Raw genomic sequence first — 27,828 nt, 5'->3', positions numbered from 1 at the left:
ACTAATGATTAATGGTACAATCATATCCAACCCGCGATCCGACCGATATGTAATAACGGAGCGAGGGTGGCGAATACGCCGTCACATGACTAATGTTTATTCTAATGAGGGGTTTTGTTTTACTTTCCAGATGACATGAAGGGAGATTATGACTGTATGGGGCCAGAAGCCACTCATGCAACCACTATGAACAACGGTACAGGTAAGCCATGGAGCGGGGGGCGGAGGTACAGGGAGAATGTGGTGACCAATCAGATCCCAGCTCTTATTCTGTCAGTGAAGGCTACAGAATGAAAGAAGGAATCTAATTGGCTTATTATACACTACGTTGACAGAAGCTTTGGGACTCGCATAGAAGGGGATGAAATTCGACTTTATTCACATTTTTCCATCCAGTGTTGGGCCGCCTTTCACCTCAATGACTGCAGTCACTTTCCACATAATTCCCATAGATGTGTGGAGGGGTTTACCTCCATTCCTAGAGGAGAGCTTCAGATACTGATGTGGAGGGTGATGGGCGTGCAGGGATACAACATTCTACTTCATCCCAAAGATGCTCAATGGGATTGAGGCACAGACTTTGGACTGGTCAATGAAGTCCTTTGGCCCTAGTCCTTCCCAGCAGAACCCCCCCCCCACACACACACCATAACAGAACCTCCTCCAGACTTCTCTGTCACGTAGAAACCGCTCTCCAGGCAACTGCCACACCCAAGTGTGACCATCCGATCGGAAGATGGTGTCCTGTGATTCATCTGTCTACAACACTTGCTTCCACTCACTTACAGTCCGTCGCTCCAAGCACCATCGCAGGCACCGCTGTGCATTCACTGCTGTGATGTTGCAGCCGCTCGTCCATGGTGACTCTTCGCATGCACTTTCCTACAGATGGTTCTAGTGCTAATGGATGTCCCAATGGCTTGTGAGACCTCCTGAGTGAGAGCAGACTATGTGTGTGATGTTTTCACAGCTCGTACAAGGCTTCGTTGTCCATATTCTGTTGAGGCCTCCCTGAACTTGGCGGCACCGCACACACCGGATGGCTTCCTTCCATCTCCCAATAAAGTGGCCAACAGTGGACTCTGGAAGGCCCAGACGTTGCAATGTCCCTACTGATTGGTTGATGACATCCTGTCACCAGACCCCATTGTACGCTCTACACCTGATGACATCCCACCACCAGACCCCATTGTCAGCTCTACACCTGGTGACATCCCACCACCAGACCCCATTGTCAGCTCTACACCTGGTGACATCCCACCACTAGACCCCGTTGTCAGCTCTACACCTGGTGACATCCCCCCACCAGACCCAATTGTCAGCTCTACACCTGGTGACATCCCACCACCAGACCCCGTTATCAGCTCTACACCTGGTGACATCTCTCCACCAGACCCCGTTGTCAGCTCTACACCTGGTGACATCCCACTACCAGACCCCATTCTTAGCTCTACACCTGGTGACATCCCACCACCAGACCCCGTTGTCAGCTCTACACCTGGTGACATCCCACCGCCAGACCCCGTGGTCAGCTCTACACCTGGTGACATCCCCCCACCAGACCCCGTTGTCAGCTCTACACCTGGTGACATCCCACCGCCAGACCCCGTGGTCAGCTCTACACCTGGGGCCATCTGATGGTTTCTGTACTGGAGTCTTCTGTGTGATCCTCTTCTTTAGCAACCAGTCAGGTGGACTTTGAAAAATGAAAGCTGCAATCCAATTGGTTGCTACAGGCCTCACTAGCGGAGATGTGACATGTAGCAAACAATCAGATTCCAGTTACTTTCCTGGCTTACAAAATGGAAGAAAAACATGTGATTTGTACCTAAATAGCAGATCGTATCACAGAGGCCTCATTCGCTTCGGCAGAGCCGAACTGCAATACCGGATGCAACACATAGACAGGTCATCAATATCTGAGTCTTGGGAGCTCCTTTAAGTCTTACAAGACTGATTGATCAAGGATTTCTGGTGCATTTCTGTTTTGACAAGTGTCGGTGAAGCACGCAGGTACAACTCGGTGCGGTTGTTGCACGACCTCCCTTAAGGGCGGCTTCACACCCAGCGTAATGGCTGCATGACTTCCAGAGCGGAAAACCCAGAGCAAATATGCTTGAGAACCGCAGTGACCAAATCCACGTCTACGTGGCGCAGATTTCGCTGCGGTTTCCTATTTATAACCCTTGTATTTCAATAATTCGGCGCGCTGCGGATTTCACACGAGGAGTTTGGTCATTGACCGGACAAATTCCGTGTGCGGATCCGTGCAACAAACCGCGACAGAAGTCATGGATCTTTCAGGTGGAATTCACTGCGGAAAATTCTACAGCGATTCCTCCGGTGAAGAAACCATGGTTTCTGCAACCGATAATCCACAGTGGCTCCACCTCTTTGGCCGTACATTAACCCTTTGCAATCCAATTTTGGATTCAGGGTTTCCTACGGGGCTTTCTCTTTCTGCCATTATACAATGACGCCATCTGCTGGCTAGAGCCAGTACTGCGGTATGGAACATGCTGGAGAGGCCCCCGACAGCAGAGCGGCCAGTAATATACAGTAAGAATACCCTGCTGGACGTCTTCCAACATCGAAGCTGTACAGCCTTCAATTAGAATGTCGTCAGACAGTGGATTGGAAAGGGTTAAGGGTGTGCTCACCAATACTGGGTATTGCTGTGCATCCACCCCAAAATCTGCACCACAATCTGCGTGTAAGGGCTCCAACAGACAAACATATGCGCAAGTTTGCTCACCACATCTGAACAATGGTTGTCCGCCAGTCACACCCTTCCCCTTGATTTTTAAACCTGCCATAGACTTCTGTGGCAGCTTTCTCTTTCCCATGCAGAAGACTAGGGCAGCTCCTATATTTTCTCATGCGCAGGAATTGCGCATGAGAGAAACTCGCTCATGAGAACAGTCCCATTGAAATCAATAGGTTCGCTTTTGTCACGTTTTGCAGACATGGGTTTTGCCTCTCTTGAAGCCCTAAATTGCGCTGCTCTTACACCCCCTGCTGAGGACAGGATGTGATGGACTGACCGTGCTCCTGGGCAGGAAGTGGAGAAGAAGCGCTGAACTGTTATTGATTTCAATGGGAGGGAAGTCGGCGCTCTAACCTCCCCCTCTGATCACTGATGGCAACATCTGAGATCGCTGCTCTGAGAGCGGTCCCAATGATCAACTGATGGACGGAGGTCCTGAGCGGCGGACCCCCCCTCCCCCATCTATCATCTACTGATGACCTACGCAGGGGATAGGTCATCCGTGTTGGAAAAGCCTGGAATACCCCATTAATGCTGGATATTCTGCAGGATATCCACCCCATGTCTGTGTTGGTGGATATGGCACATGTGACATGAAAGATCAAATTGCACGCTCTTCTTTGTAAATATCACTATTGTCTATTAAATCCAACTTTACTTGCAATTTATTTTATGCATTTGAGTTTTATTTGATTTTTTTGCAAAAAAAATGGCCCGTGTCTCCAGTCTGAGCTGCACAGACGGCATGTGTTGGACACGCTACATACAGGATATTCCGAAGCATTGTATCATTTTTTAATTGTCCGCCGTGCCGGGTTTTCATTCCTAATAAGATTGTTTATTCAGCCAGCAATTACTGGATATTGTGAGGTGGAGGGTCCACTTGTAAGCTGTTAAGAATCAGAATGGGGTCAGAGGTTTCAGGCAAAGTTAGCAGCTCCGGCACTTCACCATGGGTCAGCGAATGCCAGTTATAGAAGACATGATTGTTAAGCATTAGTTGTGTTTATTTACGTAAGTGTATCCTACTTGACTGTTAGCGAGTAACATTCCTCCCCGGGGCATGCTTTCTCACCACTGAGAGTAATAATGGATGACATTTCTTTAATCCCACCAAATAAAGTGGATTCCGATCACCGTTCAGATTTTCACGTCAATGCAGACTGGAAATGCACAATTTGCCCATTACTGTCACTTATTTTCTACCTTTTGATAGACTGAGAGACGGAAAAATTACATTTTTTGACAACTTGGAAACCTGATTTCTTTCAACAGTGAAGAACACGAATTGCACTTCGGAATTTGAGGAGTATTTCGCCAAAAGAAAAATGGATGATGGCGAAGGGCACGGAGTTAGCATAGCAGAGTACTTGCATCGTACGGACACGGCCATTATTTACCCAGAAGCCCCTGAGGAGCTTTGCCGCTTGGGGACACCGGAGGCCAACGGTCAGGAAGAGAATGGTAAGGCCACGCGATTCATTCTTAGATACTTTGAGGAGGACCCTCTGCAGCTGTTGCAGTTGTACATGCACGATGGACTGCCGGGTGTTTACCTTAAAATTTCGGCAACAGCTGCACGGGCCTGGAATTTCATGAGCTGAACATTCAATAAGCTCATGCTGTCCTGTTTGCAAGTTCCTAACATTTTTCTTCTACACTTGAAGGACAGGAATTGCTGAGCTTTAGGATCTCGGGATGAATTGAACCTAACTAGTGTTGAAATTTAATAACGAGCAAGTGTTCTAGGTAATTCCCAACATAAATAATAACAGAACGAGACGCCCGTACGCTGGGAAATGTAACAATTCATCCGGCTAATTGTAATTTGTGAGGAGACAAGAAAAAGATCTACGTAGCCAAAGGCCAAGGAGGAGATTGTACATGAGCACTCCATTTGTAGCTCCCGCATGAGGCCAGGTTCCAATGTACCTTCTACAAACTAGAGAAGATGAGGAGCCAGGTCCTTAATTAATTTTCTATAGCAGTTTGAAACGATTCATCCAAGTATTTCCTTGGTGTGTAGAGGGAATTGAAGTGTATAGAGGCCGGTGTGAGATGATGATACGCCGCTGCTGCCGTTGTAAGACCATCCTGGGCAAAGAGCCCATTAGCTGCCATTGATTTACTGACCTTTTGGCCTGTCTCTCCTTCTCATTTATCTCCACTGTAGACCTACCACCTGGAACACCAGATGCCTTTGCCCAGCTGCTGACCTGTCCCTATTGCGACCGAGGCTACAAGCGGTTGACGTCACTAAAGGAGCACATCAAATACCGCCACGAGAAGAACGAGGAGAACTTTTCCTGTCCTCTCTGTAGCTATACGTTCGCCTACCGCACCCAACTCGAGCGGCATATGGTGACGCACAAGCCGGGGAGAGATCAGGTGGGGGTTCGGCTTTAAGTGATTCTTTTTATAATTACCCCTTAGAGAAACTATATTGCTTTGATTGGCAATCATTATTAATTTTTCATGGCATTTTGAAGATGCAGATCTTTTAATGGTAATAGCCTTAATTGAGGTCTAAATGATTTTTTGATGGTGTCTCCTAATATAATTTAATAGTCTTATGTTCACGATCGAATGAGTGTGTTAATTTCTAATTTAGAAATTTTACTTGCACGATAACTTCACTCGAGTTTAACGTTTTTTAATGCCGCTCAAAAGGTGAATGAAACATTGGTGTTTTTAATTAACGGGTTCTAAGAGAAATGGCTGCCGCTAAGATTTGCTTTAGTCATTTGGCAAAATATTACAAAACAAGCGTTAACTTTGAAACGCGCTTCGTACTTGTGGATGAAGGAATGTGGAAAATGATAACGTGCGCGGAATCTCTGTAATGACGCAGGAAGACAACGGGTTAAAAAGGATCCAGCGCCCTCGGTGTGGGAGTGGATGATATGTAAGAAAAAAGAAAGACATGCACTTACCTCTGTGAGGAGTCCACTAGATCCTTAAGCTTCCGCAATCACCCACGTTTGCTCATAGAGTGTCACGTACCTTAGGGAACTCCATCGGCTTCTCTTTCCTCGAAGAGGAGCCGGTGGAGTTCCCTAAGATACGTGACCCATGTGTGACACTCTATAAGTGACTTTGGGTAATTGAGGAGGCTTGTAGGCTCTTGCAGACTCCTTAAAGAAGTGCATATCTTTCATTTATCTTCCATATCATCCATTCGCACACTGAGAGCGCCGATCCTTATTAACCCGCCTGTATCTGCGACCGAGGCACCAGCGAGACCCTCCTTTGACGCCTTGCCTGTGCACATGGATCTTCACAGGGATTAGGTGGTAGAGTGGATCAGTGCCATACATCAGTGAAGGCCAATTGGGGCTAGCGGTGTGACGGCCTGTCGTAAGATGGGAAGCCCACACCACGTGAGTCCCTAAATATTTTTGATACATCTCTATATTTTAATATAAAAAACATTCTCGGAGCGCCGTCCTAAACCTTCTTCTTGTGTATCTCATTCCGTAATGAGTCATAGGTCTAAGACATCTGTGTTATTAAGTGACTGCATGACAATGAATATGTGGTGTTATTACTGGAGAGCAGAGCCAAGCTTTAATCTCTAATATATGCGTGTGCCTAAATGAAGAATGAAACAACCAATCCTAAGTCTGCATTCTAGAACTAGCTCTGATTGGCTAATATTCAGAATGGTAACCCCTGTAAATTGGATTTGCAGTTATTAACACGTAAACAACATGAACGCTAAAACTAGAATTTCTTCCAATCGTATCAGGCAGCAGTATAGTTGAGTAATTAACCCAACTCATTAACATCCACCATAGTAGCAATAATAATAGCGGTTTTGTCACTATTGACACTATATATTTTTGTTAGAAGTACAAGTACTCAGCGGTACGGCTTACCGCTACGGCTGATGATCAGCGGTCATGTGATCAGAGAGACCTTCATAAAATATTCACTAATTATGAAGACAATTTCCTAAAATTTTTTAGAACATTTTTGCAATCCTTTTTGTCTTTGACAATTTAACTCTATTTTTATATATTTCCAAAATTTCCAAATTTAAATTGTGACTATTTCGATTAACACGTAACATATCTGCGAATCCTGCCCACATCGGATGCTGTAACTTGGCACATGATTGGCATTACAAGCACATTTTACCGGTGTGTAATAGTTGAACCTAAAATGTGTAGATGCCGATTGTGCTGGCACGGTATGAATAGAAAGCTTTGGTGTTGAAAAGTCCCCTCATTTGCTCGTGGCATTTACAATTAGTAAATTAAAATGATTGTATCATATTAACAGTGGCACAACTAAAGTTTATAGTGGTCCTCGGAGGGCCGTGGGGGGAGGACAAGCAGCTGTTGCTGTTTGTTTATGCAACTCGGCAACATATGAACCGTGGTCCCTCAATGGCGCTCGACGGGTTGGGCTAGGCTTGATCTTTGAAGGTTGCTGGTGTTTGAACAAACCTCCCTGTGTCCTGTGTACACCATCTGTCTCACCAGGAATGTGGGAAGACTCAGTACACCCCAGCAGTTGTCATACGGCTTCTGAGCTCTTTTTGTGTGAAGCTTTTGTGTCCTTACTGCTTGAAGCTAACTGACATACCTTGAGCATCGACGCTCCGTTATTTCAACATTCTCTGTCACAACTCATATATTTCTGTAATGCTTTCAACGTACACCTGATTTCCTCTTCTGGCACAATCTGTTCTCTGCGAGGGTTGCATCATGTTTCTCCGGTTACAATTTATACACGTGAAACGCAGATACGTAATGCAAAAAAAAAATAATTCTAGGAACGGAGTCCTTCACTTAGGGATTCGGTAAATTCGAGCAGATTTTTAAAAAAAATAAAAAAAATAAATTGTATTATATTTCTCATTTTGTACAATGAAATAAGACTGGTGAGCGCCGAATTGTATTTTACTGGACATTTTAAAATAAAATTTGCTACTTTTATACTAATTTTATATCTTTGGGTTTTTTGTACTTAGCACCAAATGTTGACCCAGGGAGCTAGCAATCGCAAGTTTAAGTGCACAGAGTGTGGCAAGGCGTTCAAGTACAAACACCACTTAAAGGAACACCTGCGAATACACAGCGGTAAGTGTTTGGTTAATAGAAAACGGGACCAATTTTTATTGTTTTAGGTTGCTTTCTATTGATATCTACGGATTGGTCTGACTAGCGTTTAGTTTACAGTAATTTGTCTACCAATGAGAAGTTCTCACACAACAGTTAAAGGGGTTTTATGGGATATGGATATTGATGAGCTATCCTCTGGATAGGTCATCACTCATCAATATTCAACCAATGGGGGTCCACCACTTTGGACCCCTGCCAATCAGTTGTTTGAAGAGGCTGCAGTACTCAGATGAACTCTATGGCCTCTTGATGTCACATTCATTCATCACGCGGCCTATCAGTTGCTCAGTTCCCTTCAAGTGTTACACCAGGTACACCCACAAAGAAGTTAATGTTATTGAGGGTGGTCTAAAAGAGCTAGAACTCTGGCACACCTTATTAGAAAGTGCTGCCTCAGAAAGAGAAATGAGCCAAAAATGATTATTAAAAGAGTATATGCTGATTTAAAACAAAGCAAATACTCTTTTAGTCAAAATCACCAACTCTACTCTGTTTTCCAGTTAGTACTCGCCAACAAGTCGTGCAAAAAGCTCTAGCTGTTTTAGACTACCCTCGATAGCAATACCCAGTGCTAACTTGACCATCGGTTGACCAATGTACTAGGCCGGCAGCACGTTCTCTACATCATACAACAACCAAAAGGGAGAAGACACAGATTAGATATTAGGAAAAAATTTCTGACAGTGAGGGTGATCAATGAGTAGAACAGGTTACCACAGGAGGTGGGGAGTTCTTCTTCAATGGAAGTCTTCAAACAAAGGCTGGACAGACATCTGTCTGGGATGATTTAGTGATGCTGCATTGAGCGGGGGGGTTGGACCTGAGGACTCTGGAGGTCCCTTCCAACGCTACCATTCTATGATCTTCTAGAACACAGTACACTACTGTGCCACCTCTGTTGTGGATTCCCTCTCAAGGGTGCTGTGGCCAGATATCTTCTTTTCCTTTACTTCATACTACAACATTAATGGCACTGTGCCTAGCATGCAGTGAAGAGGCAGTGGCACTCACCGGAGCACTGTGGCTTCTTCAAACAGCTTATGAGCAGGGGTCCTTTGTGGCAGACCCCCTCTAATTGGGTATTGATGACCTTTTCTAAGGATTGGTCATCAATATCAAAGTCCCATAAAATGCCTTTAAACATAAACCAGTCAATGTTAATATTTATAATATATTTCAAAAATGTAATTTTTGATTAATCTAAACTATTTTTTCCCAATGCTCCAAATGTTTGATACATTCATTTATTTTTCTCTTTACAGGGGAGAAACCATACGAATGCCCAAATTGCAAGAAACGCTTCTCCCATTCAGGGTCCTACAGTTCACACATTAGCAGTAAAAAATGCATTGGCCTAATCTCTGTGAACGGGAGGATGAGAAACAACATGAAGGCGGGTTCATCTCCTAACTCCGTGTCTTCATCTCCCACCAACTCAGCCATAACACAGCTCCGGCACAAACTGGAGAATGGTAAACCACTCGGTATGAATGAATCTTCAGGCTTGTTGAAGATCAAAACCGAAACACTAGATTATAATGATTATAAACTTCTTATGGCAGCCACTCACGGGTTCAATGGTCCTAATCCATTCATGAACGGTGGTCTTGGTGCGACCAGCCCCCTGGGAATTCACTCCTCAGCTCAAAGTCCAATGCAGCACTTAACTGTAGGGATGGAAGCAGCTCTACTTGGGTATCCAACCCTAAGCAGTAATTTAAGCGAGGTGCAGAAGGTCTTAGAAATTGTGGACAACACTGTTTCTAGACAGAAAATGGAATGCAAAGCTGATGAGATCACAAAGTTGAAAGGATATCATATGAAAGATACAGGACCTCTAGGCGAGGAACAAGGTATGACGTCTCCTGGTATTCCACAAGTCGGTCTTCCTGTAGTAAGTCATAATGGTGCCACTAAAAGTATTATAGACTATACATTGGAGAAGGTGAATGAAGCCAAAGCTTGTTTACAGAGCTTGACCACGGATTCAAGAAGGCCATTCAATAGTATTAAGAAGGAAAAGTTACGTACGTTGATAGACCTTGTAAGTGAAGAAAAGATGTTAGAGAGCCATAATATATCCACTCCATTTTCTTGCCAGTTTTGTAAAGAAAGTTTTAACGGCCCCATTCCTTTGCATCAACATGAACGATACTTATGTAAAATGAATGAAGAAATAAAAGCAGTCCTCCAACCCAGTGAAAACCTGATTCTCAATAAACAGGGAATGTTTGCTGAGAAACAAGCACTCCTGCTGTCGTCGGTACTTGCCGAAAAAGGAATGACTAGCCCGATCAACCCATACAAGGACCACATGTCTGTACTTAAAGCTTATTACGCTATGAATATGGAACCTAACTCTGATGAACTACTGAAAATTTCCATAGCAGTTGGCCTTCCTCAGGAATTTGTGAAGGACTGGTTTGAACAAAGAAAAGTCTACCAATATGCAACTTCCAGGTCACCGTCTTTGGAAAGGACCAGTTTGGAAGTGGCTTCAGTACTCACCACTCCCACTAAAGACTCTATGTCAGCCAGATCACCAGTAAAACCTGTGGACTCTATCACTTCACCGTCTATAGCAGAACTTCATAACCGGGTATCGAATTGTGATACACCTCTCAGGCTATCAAAACCTAGTCATTTTGCTGGTCTGAAGCCAGTTATTGATAAATTGGACCACTCAAGGAGCAATACTCCATCTCCTTTAAATCTTTCTTCCACATCTTCTAAAAACTCCCATAGTAGTTCTTACACTCCAAACAGTTTTTCCTCAGAGGAGCTTCAAGCTGAGCCTTTGGACTTATCTGTACCAAGACAAATGAAGGAAATTAAAAGTATTATAGCCACAAAGAACAAAACCAAACCGAATAACATCACCATTGAACATAACAGTGTTACTATATCTTCCGACATGATAGATGAGCCCCTGAACTTAACGTACATTAAGAAAGAGTTTTGTAATTCTAATAATCTGGACAAAAGCACTAATCCACTATTTGGTCTGAACCCATTTAGCGGAAAACCTTTGTACACGGCGCTTCCACCACAGAGCGCCTTTCCACCAGCCACTTTCATGCCTCCAGTACAGGCGAGCATCCCTGGGTTACGACCCTACCCAGGGCTTGATCAGATGAGCTTCCTTCCACATATGGCCTACACATACCCAACTGGAGCAGCTACATTTGCCGATATGCAGCAGCGGAGGAAATATCAGCGAAAACAGGGATTTCAGGTAATTTTATGCTTATTGTGTGTTTTTTAGATTTGGACAATTTTAACTACAGTATGCCATTGCTAATATGATTCCATGTTGACACTGAAATATTCTCATGGTGCAGAACTTGCCAGTTGAAGGAGATGTTTTATGTCCTCATGCTAGTGGGGCGGCTGCATACTACAGCCCTACTGACTCCAGCAACGTCTTTTTATTTATACTCACCCCTGTTTCTCGGGAACAGCCTCTTCTTAGATTTGGCTCCCGATGCTGTGAATGTGTCAAGTAAGTGCCCTCAACTCTCACTGTCAGATATCAGACATGATTGAGAGTGACCGGTGGGGAGTGCCTACTTAACACATCCACAGTTCCGGTAGCTGAATATACGATCAGCCGGTATGGAGGAATGGGGGAGAGTAGAAATAGAAGAAAAATGTCTTTGGAGTCTGTAGGGCCACTGCTGGAAAGCTATGCAGCCAGCCGCACTGACATTAACACATGACAGGTCCTCCTTAAGCTGCCCATAGACATGAGAAACTGAAGAGCCCAAAAGAATGACCCCAACTGATTCTCTTGATTTTTGGCCTTCTGCCCCTCTTTATCTCATGTCTATGGTCAGCTCTACAATGAAGTAACATGAGCTTTACATTGGAACCATCTCTGCATTTTTAGGTGGCCTTCACACTTTGGTATAGAGATGTTGTCAGGTTTAAATAGAGAGATCTTCTTGAGAAAGCCGAAAATTAGATTGCCATTGCTTAAGCCGGGAAATACTGGGCATAGAAGATGACTGTGAGCAAGATATAGGATTAGAAAACAAATTCCTACCTAGCAACCTTGGTTGGATAAATGTAATTGTCATCTACACTTGCTGAAGGCAGAGAATTCTGAAAGATGAATAAACATTCAGCAAGTTTCCCAAATACCCTTCTACATGCTCCCATTTTAGTTCAAGGATCTCATTTCCAAAGCTCAGACTGATATTAATGCAGATGAACTAAAAGGGTTTTCCATAGGAAGTGATGGCATATTGCCAGGATGCTATCGCTTCGACTTCGGTTGGGTTGTGACTGGTGAAGCCCCCACACTTCACAGTATAGAAAAGTCAGAAGACTAGATAAGGGAGACCTATCATGTCCTCCGATCAGCAGGGCTAGCTGCATAGCTTTCCAGGCACAGCCTCGTTGACTCTATCATACCTCTTTGTTCTTTGCACAACTCCTCATTCCTCTACAACAACCTCCAATGGATTCACATTCCACTTCTGTTAAGGCCCATTTACACTGAAAGATAATCGCTCAAAAATCGCTCAAATAACAATTTGAGTGATAGTTTTGAGCGATCATCTTTGCATAACTCTTAGTAGCTAATTAGCTACTTAAGAGTTAATCCAGGCGGAGTGGGATACCGCCGCGATAGCTCAAAGAACAATGCAGCTGTTTTGTATATGCAAATAGCTGCATTTTTCTCAAAGCTTTCAGCTGGTGTCCCACTGAGAACTGTGAGCGGGATACCAGCTGAAAGAATACTATCAGCGCCGCCCACTGAGAAAATCAGCGTGCGGCGCTGATAAGAGTCATCGTTGATTTCTAGCTTGCTAGAACGAATAGTGCACGAAAAGTGCATGATGACTGCGCATTTAGACGCAACGGTTATCATCTTTTGAGCGGATTTTGAGTGATAATCGTCAAAATGGGTCTTTAGTCTGTCATGTGGGCAGTCTTCACTTACTGTCAATGGTGAACATCAGTGGGCAGAGAAAACTTGACATCACCTATTGAGAGTGAGCAGAGGAAACCGTCCACTTAAAAAAATTCAAAGCACCAGGATCGGACTCTAATGGAGGTCAGTGCAGGGAATGGGTGGGTGTACGAAGAAAAGAAGAGGTGTAATAGAGTTATTAGCGCCATAGCTGCAAAGCTGCACAGCCTGATCAGAAAACATGGTGGATCCTCTTTAAGGTGGTTTCATACGAGCGAGAAAATTGCGCGGTTTTCGCCTGATGCAATAGTCAGTAAAAAAGCACATTATGAAACCAATGATTTTTAATGGTTTCCTTCCCATCCGCCATGTTTTCACTGATGCCATGTTGAGAAAACAAAAAATCGCGTCATGCTCTATCTTTCTGCGATGTGCGATTTTTTTTTATCTTCCATGTTTCCTTCTATATTAGAAAGTCCTATTGACGTTTGCGTAAAAAACAGCGTGATTTTACCGCGGGCGGCAGCGATGCCATGCGGGGTCATTCTAAAAAGAAGAATTGCTGACACTCAAAAACACGCAGGAACAAAGATGCGATTTTGTTGCGATTCTCTTGTGGCAAAATCGCAATCACCCGCGTGAAACTAGCCTTCAGGATTATGCTATCCTAACCTTAACTTTTCCTGGAAGGACCGAGGCACAACATTTCCTCAAAGCACCGGAGTCGGCTGAGCACAATCATAAAATGTAAATGTTCTCAGCAGGTGGTAAAAAAAGGCCGTGAAGTAAGAATTCTACCAAAAATAGAAGTGTTAATAGTTAGTTTTGTCAAATAACAAACTGCAAAGTGACTGAACAAAGCTAAATCTGAATCACATCAATAGTTGTTGTGACCACCCTTTGCCTTCACAAGACCATCAATTCTTCTCGGTACACTTGCACACAGTTTTTGAAGCTATTCAGCAGGGAGGTTGTTCCAGACATCTTGGAGAACTAAGCCCTGATCTTCTGTGGATGTCGGCTCGCTCCAATCCTTCTGTCTCTTCATGTAACCCCAGACAGACTGGATGATGTGGGGCCAAATCATCACTTCCAGGACTCCTTGTTCTTCCTGATGCTGAAGATAGTTCTTCATGACACTGGCGGGATGTTGGGGGTTGTCGTCCTGCTGCAGAATACATTTGGAGCCACTTAGACACCTTCTATTTTTTAAAGCATTCTTACTTTGCAGCATTTTTTCCACTCCTGCCTAAAACTTTTACACAATACTGTATGTTTAAACGACTCCTCATTCAGGCACGATGACAATGGGATGAATCCTCCAAAACTATGGAAGGTGCGCTGGACAACTACTGTGCCCTAAATGTAACTTCATCAGTGTTCCAGAGGGGTCTGTTCACTCACTGCGCCAATTATGTTCTTGAGGTTGATGACTTTTCCACACCACTAGCTATTTGTGATAGACTGCATCCCCACAAGCGATAGTTCACGGTGGAGACAAGCCGACATTCACATAAGTATTTAGGAGCCTTCATGAACTATCGACAGGCCGGACAATAGTATCTAGACTCAGGGTGAAGTTTTAACGCAGAGTTACTTTACTCCGTGTCACTTGTGTTTGTAGGGCGGGCCAAAGAGACTTTACGCTATTGATACATTTGCTCTTACATTGTATCAAAGTGACGGTGAAGTCCACAGGATGACTTACGGCTTCATCTCCATGGGATCTGGTTCTGTATACAAAGAATATGCCTTCAAGTTTTATAGCCTGATCTGGAACTTAAATTAAAGTGCCTCCACCCCACAAAGCCAAAGTAATCTGGTTTCTATTAATTAATTAGAAGTCAAATAGAAGAAGCCATATGTAGGATGTGAACGTATGCGAGCGCTCTCTGTAGTCAGCCGAAAATAAATCTAAATACCCAGAATGATTTAGCAGCCCACTTTCATCATCGGCTCACGCTGAAGGCATGTGGACCTCGAACATTGAGGAAAAAAAAAGATTCTCCATTTTAAATTACAAAATTAAATATTACGCTTAGGGCATCTTGTCAGCAGACATAAACCTAAATGGATTGTGTAATAACATTTTGCATCTGATCATAAAATTCAATTATACCATTTTTTTTTTTTTTAGAAAGGAGAAAAATGAAAACAAATTCACTTCTTCGTTCGGTGTTTATTGTCTGATAAAAATTAATATGCTCAAATTTGAATAAAACAATATTTTTAATGACGGCGCCGCGATTTTCATTAGTTTTAGAACCGCACCAACGTTTAATAAAGCGCTAACGTTTAATTTGTTGTATTGCAGGGTGAAATGCTTGATGGAACCCCGGATTACATGTCGGGTCTGGATGATATGACGGATTCTGACTCCTGCCTAAGTCGGAAGAAGATTAAAAAGACAGAGAGTGGCATGTACGCCTGCGATTTATGTGATAAGACATTCCAGAAAAGTAGCTCCCTCTTAAGACACAAATATGAACATACAGGTAAATGCATGGCGTCTCACCTGTATCTACAAATGATACTGTGTAGATAAGTTGACCACAGAGTTATTACATACTCTTTCTTAAAGGAACAGCACCCTAAATAACTAGTCCCCTTGTAAACCAAATCTGTTCGTACAAGAGAAGCGGGCGTCTTGCATTTTGTTCTTAGGACCTTGACTGTCCGTATACAGAAAATGAAGAATGACCGAAATAGATGATTTTGAGCAAATTTACACAATGGCCAGTGTATCCTGAAAAGCTGATTAGCTATGTAGGATTTTTTTTCTTTTTTTGGCAGCTGCGTGCATGATGGGAGTGACAGCCAATAATTTGCCACTTATTTGTTAAAAGGGTTGTCCAGTTGTAAACTATTGATGGCCTATCCTCAGGACAGGTCATCAATAGTAGATCAGTAGGGGTCCATCGCTCAGGCCCCCGCTGATCAGCTATTTGCTGGGCAAGCACACTCATACACTGAGCTGATTTCTGCAGGAAGCAGACAGCTCTGTTCTTACTGTAGTGGCCAGGCTTGGTATTACAGGCCAAGTTTTTATTCATTTCAATGGGAGCTTGGTTGGCAATACAAAGCCTGGCCACTATAGCAAGAACAAAGCTGTCTGCTTCCTGAAGAAATCAGCTCAACGCACAAGCTTGCTGGCTTTGGCGAACTGCTGATCAGTTGGGTGACCAAACCCACCAGTCTGCTATTGATGAGCCCTCCCAAGGATAGACTATCCGTAGTTTATAACTGGACAACCCCTTTAAGTATTTCTCTGATCCGCCAAGTCAGCTTGGCATTTATTGTTCATGGTTGGATGGATCTGATATACACGCAATCGGCCCCATTGTGACTCATCTTAATCTTTTGTGCTTGGCCATTCTCTAGTGTTGCCACTGTGCACATCTCGCTTTGTGAACACATGCGGCATATAAGACAGCAAAGCTTCTGGCGCTTTCAATAGACGCATCCATAGGGCCCCATGCACACAGCATATGCCAAAAGCGTGCCCTGGCATACTGGGCCGCCATGCTCCTTCATGCCTTTTTTTTTCCTCTATAGGAAACTGTAGTCTACTGAGGTTTCCTATGCAGAGGAAAATGGTAAGAAAAAACTATATTATGCAATATACTTTTTTTTTACAATGAGAGTCAATGACTCAGATGCGTCATTGTAAGCCTATACACTGCATCAGAGGTATACATTGGGGAATACTCCTTAAGTATATCGCTGATGGGAAGAAAAAAACGAGACGTGAACAGAGCTTTATATATATATTATTTCAGCTTTCTTTAAAACATGGAACAACATCTTAAAAAATCTTGAAGGAGTTTACTATTGATGACCTATCTTCAGGAAAGGTCATTAATAGTTGACCGATGGGGGGCCACCACTTGGGATCCCTGCAAATCAGTTGACACCCATGCCCGCTGTCAGTGTGGGCAGCGCTGGAAGCAGTTAACGCTGTCAACATTGCAGCGGCCCATTTTGGCACTAAAGGCACAGCTCCCATTGATTCTAATGGGAGGTGTGCTTGTAGAACCAACCGGGCTGCTGCAATATGGACAGTGCTATCTGCTTCCAGCTCTGTCGGCACTAACAACGGCCCAACGATCAGCTGATTGACATGGATCCCGAGTGGTGAACCCCTATCGGTCAACTATTGATGACACATCCTAGGGAAGGATCAAAAGGAAAATAAAGACAGGTGGCCATGGACAATAGAGCAAAATCAACTCGCTGGGATCTATTATAATGTACTGCCAATGATGAGTACCAGGCATTTCCCCAGTTACACAATGAGAGAAGAGAAGGACCCAATGGACTCATCGGGCAGCTGCTTAGTCTCTCCCCCTTCCTTCCAACTAATGAAAGAAGATGCATGTTTAGTCACATGTAGAGGGGAAATTAAAGTACGCTGTTTGCCATTTAGTCTGCTGTTCCTTTTATATATATATATATATATATATATATATTTGCTGTTTTGTGTTCTTTAAGAGGTTCTGAAGCAGCTGCACATTTCGAACTCTTCAGCTGCTGGTATGTGATCCTCCCAGATAATTAATATGACAAGGGCCCCCCACCACCGCCAGCACAGCCACCCTCCTGCCATTCCCTGCCAGCCTACCCCTGATGTGTGCATTCCTCTCCTCTGTCATTCCCGTTCTGGTGCTGACACAGCAGGTGTACATAGCCGCTGGTCACACACCGACCCCGGCTGCCATCGTACATTCTTTTTTGCTCACTTTGAGGTCGATTCATAAAAATTCAAGCACGATTCGCTCGTCTCATTACAATTGTTCAATAGAAGAAGCAGTTATGGCGTTGGCACTTTAATGCTCACCATTAGGAAGTAATGACGTTTCTTTCACACCAGCGCACTTTCTTTTATTTGAGCAACGGTTTCAAAACCTTCATTAAGAAATGCAAACAGAGATCGCTGGCGGAGATATTCAGGCTCAAGAAAAGAATCCTTCTCCTTCCTCCCAGAGTTCAGTCGTGTTAACTCGGCTCCTGACAGCAAACAAGAATGACTTTATCTCCCGTAGTCTAACGGCTTCCTTCTATGTGTGGACAAGATGCTCCGCCGAGCGCCTCTGAAACCCATTATTATAATGAGTAACCCCACCGGCTGATGACTGACCGCTGATGACTGACCGGCTGATGGCTGACCGCTGATGACTGACCGGCTGGTGACTGACCGGCTGATGACTGGCCGGCTGATGACTGACCGGCTGGTGACTGACCGGCTGATGACTGACCGGCTGATGACTGACCGGCTGATGACTGACCACTGATGACTGACCGGCTGATGACTGACCGCTGAAGACTGACCGGCTGATGACTGACCGCTGATGACTGACCGCTGAAGACTGACCGCTGATGACTGACCGCTGAAGACTGACCGGCTGATGACTGACCGCTGATGACTGACCGCTGATGACTGACCGGCTGATGACTGACCGGCTGATGACTGACTGCTGATGACTGACCGCTGATGACTGACCGGCTGATGACTGACCGGCTGATGACTGACCGGCTGATGACTGACCGCTGATGACTGACCGGCTGATGACTGACCGCTGAAGACTGACCGGCTGATGACTGACCGCTGATGACTGACCGCTGATGACTGACCGGCTGATGACTGACCGCTGATGACTGACCGGCTGATGACTGACCGGCTGGTTTTTACACAACATCATTTTCCAATTCTACAAGGAGGTTTTCCGAATGTTATAAAACTGCTTGCTTCTGCGTTCCATTCTCTCTTTCTCAGTCGTTCTATTTCAGTTTTGTTTACAGCTCAGAAACAGAACTAATAATTCTGCTCATCCTGCTGTTTGATGCAAAACTACTGGTAGAATGTATTGGCATCCAATGTTAAAGTGCACCAGAATTTTCATCACGTTTTCGAACACCCCCCGGGTTCTCCTTATCCCTCATTTGCACCCTGTTTCATGTCCATAGGTTCTGATTTTCAGGTGGTCTTTCCCATTTTTCGGCTGTCCTGCTGTTTGCAATCCACTTTCATGGACTGGATGTGTAGCAAGCCTAGCATTCTGCCAGTAGTTCACTGTCCTGACTTCCTTGCCCTTAGTTCCCATGCAGTATTCGAATGGCTGCCCCCTGCTTTGCCAGGATGATCAGGCATTTAGAGACATTCTGGCCAAATGGTTAGTAAACCTATTGACACTCACGTGCTATAAAAGCAAAGACTGTGGAGATCATTCTCACAGTGTCTGCAGATCTGTCAGCCTGCGAGTTAATGGGAGCTGCCTGTGAAGATAGCCCCCCCCCTCTCCTATTGCTATAGAAACTTCCTTGTTAGTGCAGAAGCTCTGTATCTAACAACATAGATTGGATTGCAGAGAAGATGGAAGAGAGACCCCTAGAGGTAGCCACTTCAAACGTGATTTACAGCGGTAAAGCAACAAAATTACAAGAAGGAAGAGTCTATCACAAGCTAGGAAAAGCGTATAGGTTGTCTGAGACGTTAGTGCCCCTCTAAAGCAACCCTCAAGTCATGGGATAAAATTAAGGAGGGGTGTAATATTTCCTGGTGCCCTCCTTACAAGCCCCTATAGAGCACCAATGTGGCGGTTGCTGAGGCTCCGCTCCGATGATCCAATATGGCTGTGACGCTCCTTAGACTACCCGAAGCACACTGTGCAGTGGTAATCAGCCACTGCATGCTGCTGGCAGTGTAGAATGTCTTAGACTACCAAAGGCACAGGGTATATTGTGTAATCTTAAGAAGCAGCACAACCATCTTGAATCATGGACAAGGCCCCAGAAGACACCAGGACGGTGGTTGTAAGGAGGACACCGGGTATTATAGTCTCCCCCTTTCTTATCCCAGGATAACATTTAGTTCCAGGACCTTAGGGTCACTTTACGGAGAGTCCAATCATAACTATAGTCATGGACAGATGTCCTCAATGCAATCCTTTGTATCTGTAACACACGGTCGCTGACAAAAGTCATGATTCATGGAGCAAAGTTCTAGCATTTCAGCATTCGTTATCTGTTTATCACATGGCCCATCAAATGAGAGGATGAATTAGCCAATACTAAGGGGTTGCTTCAGCTTGGAGGTAAAAGAGCATTAGTCTACTCATAGCTTGTCAGCTCCATTTCCTTTCTCGTGGTAGCTTTATTGGCAGCCATTATAAAAGATGGAAGTCCACGCCATCAGCCTGCAACATGTCGCGAGGACCAACAGTGGCTTCATAAGGCCCATTTACACGGGACGAGCTGTTGGACAAACAATGCTCTACAGCTCCTCCCAGTGATACTCCTTCCTATGCTGTTACACAGGAGCGAGTATGGCTGGCATCGCTCACAGCGCTGCCAGAATGGAGGCGAAGCAGCCGGGGAGCGTTTTTTTGTCCAGAAGTGACCAACTGCTCTTTACACCCAACGGCTCATCATTCAGTTTCTGCGTGCAGAAACCGGACGAATGAAGAATTCTCCCATTTACACGGGACGACTATCATTCACATTCCGGCAGGATCGATTTTGAATGGTAACCGCCCTGTTCTAGTAAACCATGGGGGCTGCATCAGTCGGACCCCACCGATTGATCACAGGTGGCATATCACAGGCATATCTGCCAATGTTGGAAATCACACAAAGGATAAGATTTACTGTATGTAATATATGTTGTAGAAAATATATTATACATATCAGTCCTTGAAAAAAATAGGTTTAAAATCTGCTACTATTAAACCAAACCACGGACAACTGTGTGGGTGTTGGCTACAGATTGGCAGTGCAGATGCTAATTCTGGATACACACTATAGATTGGCTATTGGTAATGTCAAATAGCAGACATAAGACTAGTAAGCTTCTCATTCCTGGTTCCAGTAGAAGGGCAAACATACGCAAGAGCTTCTTCATTCATTTCTACTATCCCTCATCCTGCAGGGAAATATAGTTGTAGTGCGTATTAATGCCTCTGTGTTTCAGTCTGGTGCCTGGGCATCATGCTGTCAAGCATTTAGTGTCAGCTCTATTTTTGAATGAAGCGTCAAGCATGGCCGCGATGGTAGGTGTGAAAGGCATTCCTAGGCTATTTGGAGCCTGGAATCAGCCAGATGTGTTTAGGCTTGGCATGACTCTCAAGTTCCAATGTTGGGCTGAAGGATATACATGCCGCTCCTGAAGACATTGGTCTCTTGGAAGGTTCACTGCCGATTACACAGCAGTTTTTTTTAGTATGTTTTATTTGATAGGGATCAGGGTTGGAGAAGAAAAACGAAAAAAAAAAAAAATTGGGTGGACTTTTTGAATATATATACCAGTCCCAAAAACATTGATCTCTTAGCCAGTTGACTGTCGATCACACAACAGTTTTTTGGTATATTTTATCTGATGGGGCACGAGGTTGGAGAATGAAAATGAATGAAAAAATGTTTATGAATGTTTGTAATATGCCTACTGGTCATAAAAGCATTGGCCTCTTGGACAGCCGACTGATGATTACACAGTGGTGTTTAGTACACTTTGTCTAATGGGGCACGAGGTTGGAGAATGAAAGTGAATGAAAAAATGTTTATGAATGTTTGTAATACGCCTACTGGTCATAAAAGCATTGGCCTCTTGGACAGCCGACTGATGATTACACAGTGGTGTTTAGTACACTTTGTCTAATGGGGCACGAGGTTGGAGAATGAAAGTGAATGAAAAAATGTTTATGAATGTTTGTAATACGCCTACTGGTCATAAAAGCATTGGCCTCTTGGACAGTCGACTGATGATTACACAGTGGTGTTTATTTAGTACACTTTGTCTAATGGGGCACGAGGTTGGAGAATGAAAGTGAATGAAAAAAATGATTTTGTACTTTTAGTTTTTTTTTTTTAATTGGATGAAATTTAACAGAAATGTCTATATTTTTTGTTTTTCAGGAAAAAGGCCACACCAATGTCAGATTTGTAAAAAAGCATTTAAACACAAACACCATCTAATAGAACATTCACGTCTGCACTCCGGCGAAAAGCCATACCAATGTGACAAGTGCGGGAAGCGTTTCTCACATTCTGGGTCCTACTCACAGCACATGAACCACAGGTATTCCTACTGTAAAAGAGAGGCCGAAGAAAGGGAGGCGGCCGAGAGGGAAGCCAGAGAGAAGGGTCACTTAGAACCGACGGAGCTGCTGATGAATCGAGCTTACTTACAGAGTATAACACCTCAGGGCTACTCTGACTCAGAGGAACGAGAAAGTATGCTGAGAGACGGAGAGAGCGAAAGAGAGCATGATAAGGAGGTGGAGGACGTTTACGATAAGCTGGGAAGACCAGATGGAGACGAAGAGTTCGAAGAGGAAGAGGAAGAAAGCGAGAACAAGAGCATGGACACGGATCCGGACACGATCCGAGACGAGGAAGAGAATGGTGAACATTCAATGGACGATAGTTCGGAGGATGGTAAAATGGAAATCAAGTCAGATCACGAAGAAGAAAACATGGAGGACGGCATGTAATAAACTACTGCATTTTAAGCTTCCGATTTTCTCCAGTAGTCTTGTTACCTGCTTGAAAACTCTGCTGTGTTTAAGCTGTTCATGCACGTGCCTGAAGCTTCCACGAAGCCTGTATAGATGAACTGATGGGAGGGGGGGGGAGGGGTGGGCAGTTCTGCCAAAAACATTAAAAAAAAAAAGTTAAATGAAGTTTGAGGTGGTCTTCGTTGAGAACTGCATTATGCAAACTTTTTGTACAGTATTAAAGGCCTAGAAACTGTGTGGTTTCAGAGACTAAACCCTGTGTTTAATAGCATTTATTCTTTAAGCACAAAATAGTTAATTGTACGAATTGCACTCTACTTATATATCACTACAGACTTAAAAAAAAAAAAGATATTTCTAATTTATATTAATACATTTAAAATCTAAAAAAAAAAAAAAAAAAAAGTGCCCGCACTGCTGTACATCAGTATTATCACTTCACTTTAATTTATGGTGCTCGCACTGCAATACGACTTTTCTTCGATTCCTTCATAACTTTCCTTTGCTACTCTCAGTTTCATGATAGATAACCACACAATTTTAGGCCTATTTTTTTTTTTTTTTTTTTAATGTGAAGGAACATGAAGTGATGCATGTGTAAAAAAAAAAAAAATGGAGATTCCGAAGTCTTAAGAGCGACCTGGAAACGGTGGTAAAAAAGAAAGGTGACGACAGAGAAAGCCTTCGTAAGGTGTTTTTAAAAGAAAAAAAAAGCCTTATATGCAAACCTTTTAATCTGTGTGTTTCTGCAAGTGCCATCCTTGTACAGTGTTAAAGGGGGTGACATGTGTTACCCAACGCACCAGCTTCAGTGTTAAGCTTACCCTGTTCTTTGAAGCACCCATGTCAGTATTAGAATAGGCGGCAGTTCCTTAGTTTACATATGTTTGTGCAATTTTTTTCTGTAATTTTTTTTATTTTTTGTTCATTCATTTTGTCAGTATTACACCAAACTTTTTTTTTGTTTGTTTTTGTTTTTTTTTTTGCAAAAAATTTTTGTTTTTGCATTCATTTAATTTTTAGGTCAAATAACATTTTATTTATGTGGCTCATTTTATATTTCCTAATTTTATTTATTTCATACTGTAGTGTACAGTATAATAGTTCTTCAATATAGATATATTTTAGTAAAAAAGGAACATGATGTTGATCACTTGGGCAAATTTTACGTAAAGAGAAGAGCATTTATGTGTTTTGAAACATTAATTGTAAAATGCGAATTTTTTTTTTTTTTTTTCAATTTTATTATTTTATTTTCTTTTTTTTTTTTTTTGTTTTTATTATTTTATTTTCTTTCCAATTACTGGAAATTCCAAATTTGGGAACTTTTGATACGATCTTGTGAAAACACTGTATTTTCAACTGAAAAAATTCCACTTTCTTCATCTTGTTTTTTAGCTAAAAAAAAAAAAAAGAGGGACTGTTAAATACAATGTATAATACCATGACAAAAAAATCTTTCCTGACTTGTCTTTGTAAAAGTATTATTGAATTTTCAATTTGTAATTTCTCTTGAAAATGACCATGCTCAAATAAAAATGTAGCCAAACTATGCAAAGTGTGACTGACTACTTAAACAGATCTTGGTGGGTTTTGTAGAGCTGATGGATAAAGTCATTTTCTATGTTTATATTCTATTATATTGATGAACTCTCGGTAGACTATTTGCACATGTTGACCCTCCTTCATAAGTGTGGTTTCTCCCAGAACGGTATTTATGCTCCTGTGGATTTGTGATTTACGTCCTCTGTGTTTGCCGATGTTTAAAAGAAAGGTGAAGTTTTAATATAAATAACAGGAAATTAAAAAAAAAAAATAGGCAATGCTCAAATATATCAATCTAAGTCCAATATAGCGGGCCGTTCCTCAGTGCAGCCTAGAATATTTGTTCTGTTATTTGCTGACATTCCCACGACAAACATTTACGAGCCGTCCGTTGGATGTGCCATGACTATTACCCTGTTTCCCTGAAAATAAGACATACTCTGAAAATAAGACATAGCATGATTTTCCTGAATTTTTGAGGATGCAAAATGATTTTTCAGGCTTTTTGAGGATGCTTGAAATATAAGCCCTACTCCAAAATTAAGCCCTGCTAACAGTTAATTTAAAAAGTCAATTTAAATAGTGTCCAGTGTTTTTACAGTATACATGTAAAAAAGTTAAACCTTTTTGAACAAAAATTAATATAAGACACTGTCTTATTTTTGGAGAAACGCGGTAGATCGGCGGCGGAACAACTGTTGGGATCCCAGTAACGGGCTACTCGTTCCATAAACATTTTTGAGAAATGATTGCGCAAGTATTGCCATTGGTCTTGAGAATAGACAACCGTTTTCTCAGGATCAATGGAGGACTCTACAGTCACATTAGACCAATCGGGTGTATTCAGGTGATAGTCTGTAAATGTTTGTCATGGTAAAAACCTTTTAAATAAAGTTAATAATTTAAAGGGTTATCCATGGAGCGGTCCTGTGGTACGGCCCTTCTCTCTGTGTCCATCACATCTTCAAGGCTGTTCAACACATCTTAATAACTAAGCCAGCCCCCTTCTCTGTTATGGCCAACCCCCTGATGGGGCACAAAGAGACAGGTCATACCATGTCAACTGAGTCAGAGGTGGACGTTCCAACATCGTATGTCCATGCCAGTATTGTGCTTCCCTGGACAACCCCTTTAACAGGTTTTTCACATCAGCATTGGAAATCCCCTGGCTGGACGGATCTGTCTTATCACTAAATCATAAGGAGCCAAATAAACCCCCTTGATTATAATGCGATCTGTTCAGGTTATGTAATGGTGTCTGGCGTAATCCAGGAAAAAAACAGCACAACATGTTGTGGGATTTCATCCTGGATTGTATTATCATTTGGCTTCCAAAGCTGATGTGAACAAACCTTAAAGGGGGTTTCCAGGGCATGAAAAGGCTTAAAATGGATCAAATAAAGAAAAAACATTTACTCACCTGCTCCAGCGGCATCCAGCTCTGAAGCCTCAGTCCCCGCTGCTCGGACCCGGAAGAAGCTGATTGGCAGTCACGTGCCATTCATTGTGCATGTGACCACTCAGCCAATCACCGGCTTTAATGGTGATTCTTCCATGGTCTTCTTCTGGGTTCTGAGTGGTGGGGACCACGGCTTCAGCACTGGATCAGGAGCTGCTGGATCAGGTGAGTATATGTTTCTTTATTTTTTACCATTTTAAGCCTTTAAATTTTGTTTGAAATCCCAGAAATCCCTTTAATTTATAACAAAAAAATCAGATTTTCTTTCTTAATGTTTTTACATTTAATTTCGAACAAAAATATTAAACTTTACTAACTGCTAGTAATACGGAGCGAACACGAGTCGGCTGAGTGTATACCATGTATCAGGCTGTGACTCGATGCTTGCCCAGAGCAGTTAGGAAAAAACAAAAACATTTCACTTATTTCTGTCTACATCCCCCCGTGTATCCTCTTCCCGGACGGCGTTTGCCGGCTGTTCTCTACATGCGGACCGCTATATAACTTACCTCTCTGTGGCTACAGACAACAAATAACATTACAAATAATTCCATGTCTGACTTCTGGCTTTGTAAATAGCATGTCATTTTTTGGTAGTTTTTTTTTTTCTTTTTGCTTTGACCAGATTCGTTTCTGGTTCTCTCCCAGCTAGACCATTGTAAATGTATGATGGGCAGACAGGCCAAAAACTACAATGTCAGTAATCTACTGAGTCATTTCGGTAAAAGACAAACAAATCCACTGAGATTGTCTCTGTAAATGCAATTGTAATTTATTTTTCTAATGTACATTTTTTTATTCTTTTGTTTTTGTACTTTTTCTGGTTTGATGTCCCATATTTTTTGTACACTGACCAAGAGAAAAATAAAAAAATAATTAAAAACCTCAAGTATCACTCAGCACTATGCTATTCTCTGGGGCTAAGACAAGTTTTTTTGGTTCAGCGGTACAAATAGAAGCCCCCTAAGGCCCGGATGTGACTATCTGAACAAGGGTCTCTTGGACATATAAAGCTCTAGCCAATCAGGTTTTTGAAGCTTTAGGTCTGAATCGTTGTGGCAATAAAGGATGTACCAAACTAGAGTGAAAAACTTATGGAGAATGCCGTGTTGTTGGTTCAACCAATGGAGTTTCAGGGCTACTATTAACTGTTTACCACCTAAACCTCTGCCTCTATACGGATGTGGTGGTGTTATAGTGGACAATCGGTGTGTAATAGAATGACATGGCATTAAGTGATGTTTATAATATTGACAGTGACGTCCAGAGAATAGGGTGGGAAGAGCTTGGAGAAATTGGGTCAGTGCCACACAGTTATGATACCAGTGGGTTACATGGGTTGTTCTAGCTGTTTTGCTGCAGGAAGCAGACAGCTCTGTACATTGCACAGTGGTCCAGGTTGGTACTGCAGGCTGTGTCCTAATGAAGTGAATAATTCAAACTGCAGTACCAACTCCAGGCCAGTGCGCAATGCATGGAGCTGTTTGCTTCCTGTAGTAAGCAGCTAAAAGTAGATGTGCCTGCCTAATATGCTGGCCTATGTAAGGACAGCATGTTACAACCACAGGTTTTTACCTGTAGTAGTCGAAACAGAGCTAAAACGATTTATGCCATTTGGTTAATTGGAACTTTGAAAGAATACTGCACATTGATAGTTATGGGTCCGGGGGAGCCGCCCTTCAGGACAGTTGTGTGTATGTGCATACACAGCTGGCTATCAGCCCTGAGGGATGTGGGAGGAGGTGAGGCAGGGAAGGGATGTGCTTTATTTTTTCATTGCTCCTCTTAGCCAATTGGCAGAGCATCCTTTTAATACCATTTTGGCTATAAGGAGTATGCTGCCCTTACGTATGGCACCATATAAAAGGGCCACTCCGGTGATTGTTTTCATTCATTATGTAGCTATCCTTTCATTCATTATGTTGCCTTGTGTTATCTTGGTTAGTAATTCATTTCTATCTGAAATCCCCGGACTCTTTCTCCTCCGATGGCCATGTGAACTCAGTTCTGACCAACTCAGATCTACTTGGATTTATGTGTTCAGTTTCTAGTCAGTTTCTTAGTTTACGTGATGTTATTATATGAACCCTATCACACAAACTGCCTAGAGGAGGACACAGACCCTCTTGCTACAGTTACTGATGATGATCACACAGGTATAATAGAGGAGATCACAGCTCATCTTTCTAACTGTATACTTACGGTCTGCAGCTTATTTAAGTGAATATAAAAGATGATGATAATTAAACGATCTCTCAGCAGGCAGAAATGGTATAGCTTCAGCTAACGCTGTGCTGATGCATCATGGGATAGATGTGAAACAGAAGGTAAAAAATATCACACTCAAGATGGTGCCTGATAAGCATCAGACAGGGGGCTGTACTGCATGGAAGTGGCTGCAATACACAGATAAGACCTCCACAGTGTGACAGGCGGCTATCATGAGTGAGGGGCAGTGATTGAAAAATATGTTTTTTCTGGAGTGGCCCTTTAAGCTAACC

General features: G+C 42.9%; 1 protein-coding gene across 4 annotated transcripts in view; it reads left to right on the top strand.

The window, feature by feature from the left end:
- The window catches only part of ZEB2 (zinc finger E-box binding homeobox 2), a 162,145-nt gene extending 135,929 nt beyond the window's left edge, over positions 1-26,216 (top strand). For all 4 annotated transcript variants that reach the window (XM_066575180.1, XM_066575182.1, XM_066575181.1 and 1 more), the window contains 7 exons: positions 131-202; positions 4,043-4,231; positions 4,941-5,155; positions 7,746-7,854; positions 9,159-11,131; positions 15,129-15,309; positions 21,722-26,216. In XM_066575180.1, the coding sequence (XP_066431277.1) occupies positions 131-202; positions 4,043-4,231; positions 4,941-5,155; positions 7,746-7,854; positions 9,159-11,131; positions 15,129-15,309; positions 21,722-22,299 (3,317 nt within the window). In that variant the 3' untranslated portion in view covers positions 22,300-26,216. The remainder of the gene's footprint in view (positions 1-130; positions 203-4,042; positions 4,232-4,940; positions 5,156-7,745; positions 7,855-9,158; positions 11,132-15,128; positions 15,310-21,721) is intronic.
- Positions 26,217-27,828: the final 1,612 nt, after the last annotated feature.

This window comes from Eleutherodactylus coqui, chromosome 8 (genome assembly GCF_035609145.1).
Source record: "Eleutherodactylus coqui strain aEleCoq1 chromosome 8, aEleCoq1.hap1, whole genome shotgun sequence".
In the NCBI taxonomy this organism is placed as follows: Eukaryota; Metazoa; Chordata; class Amphibia; order Anura; family Eleutherodactylidae; genus Eleutherodactylus; species Eleutherodactylus coqui.
This window is presented reverse-complemented; position numbering and strand designations above follow the sequence as displayed.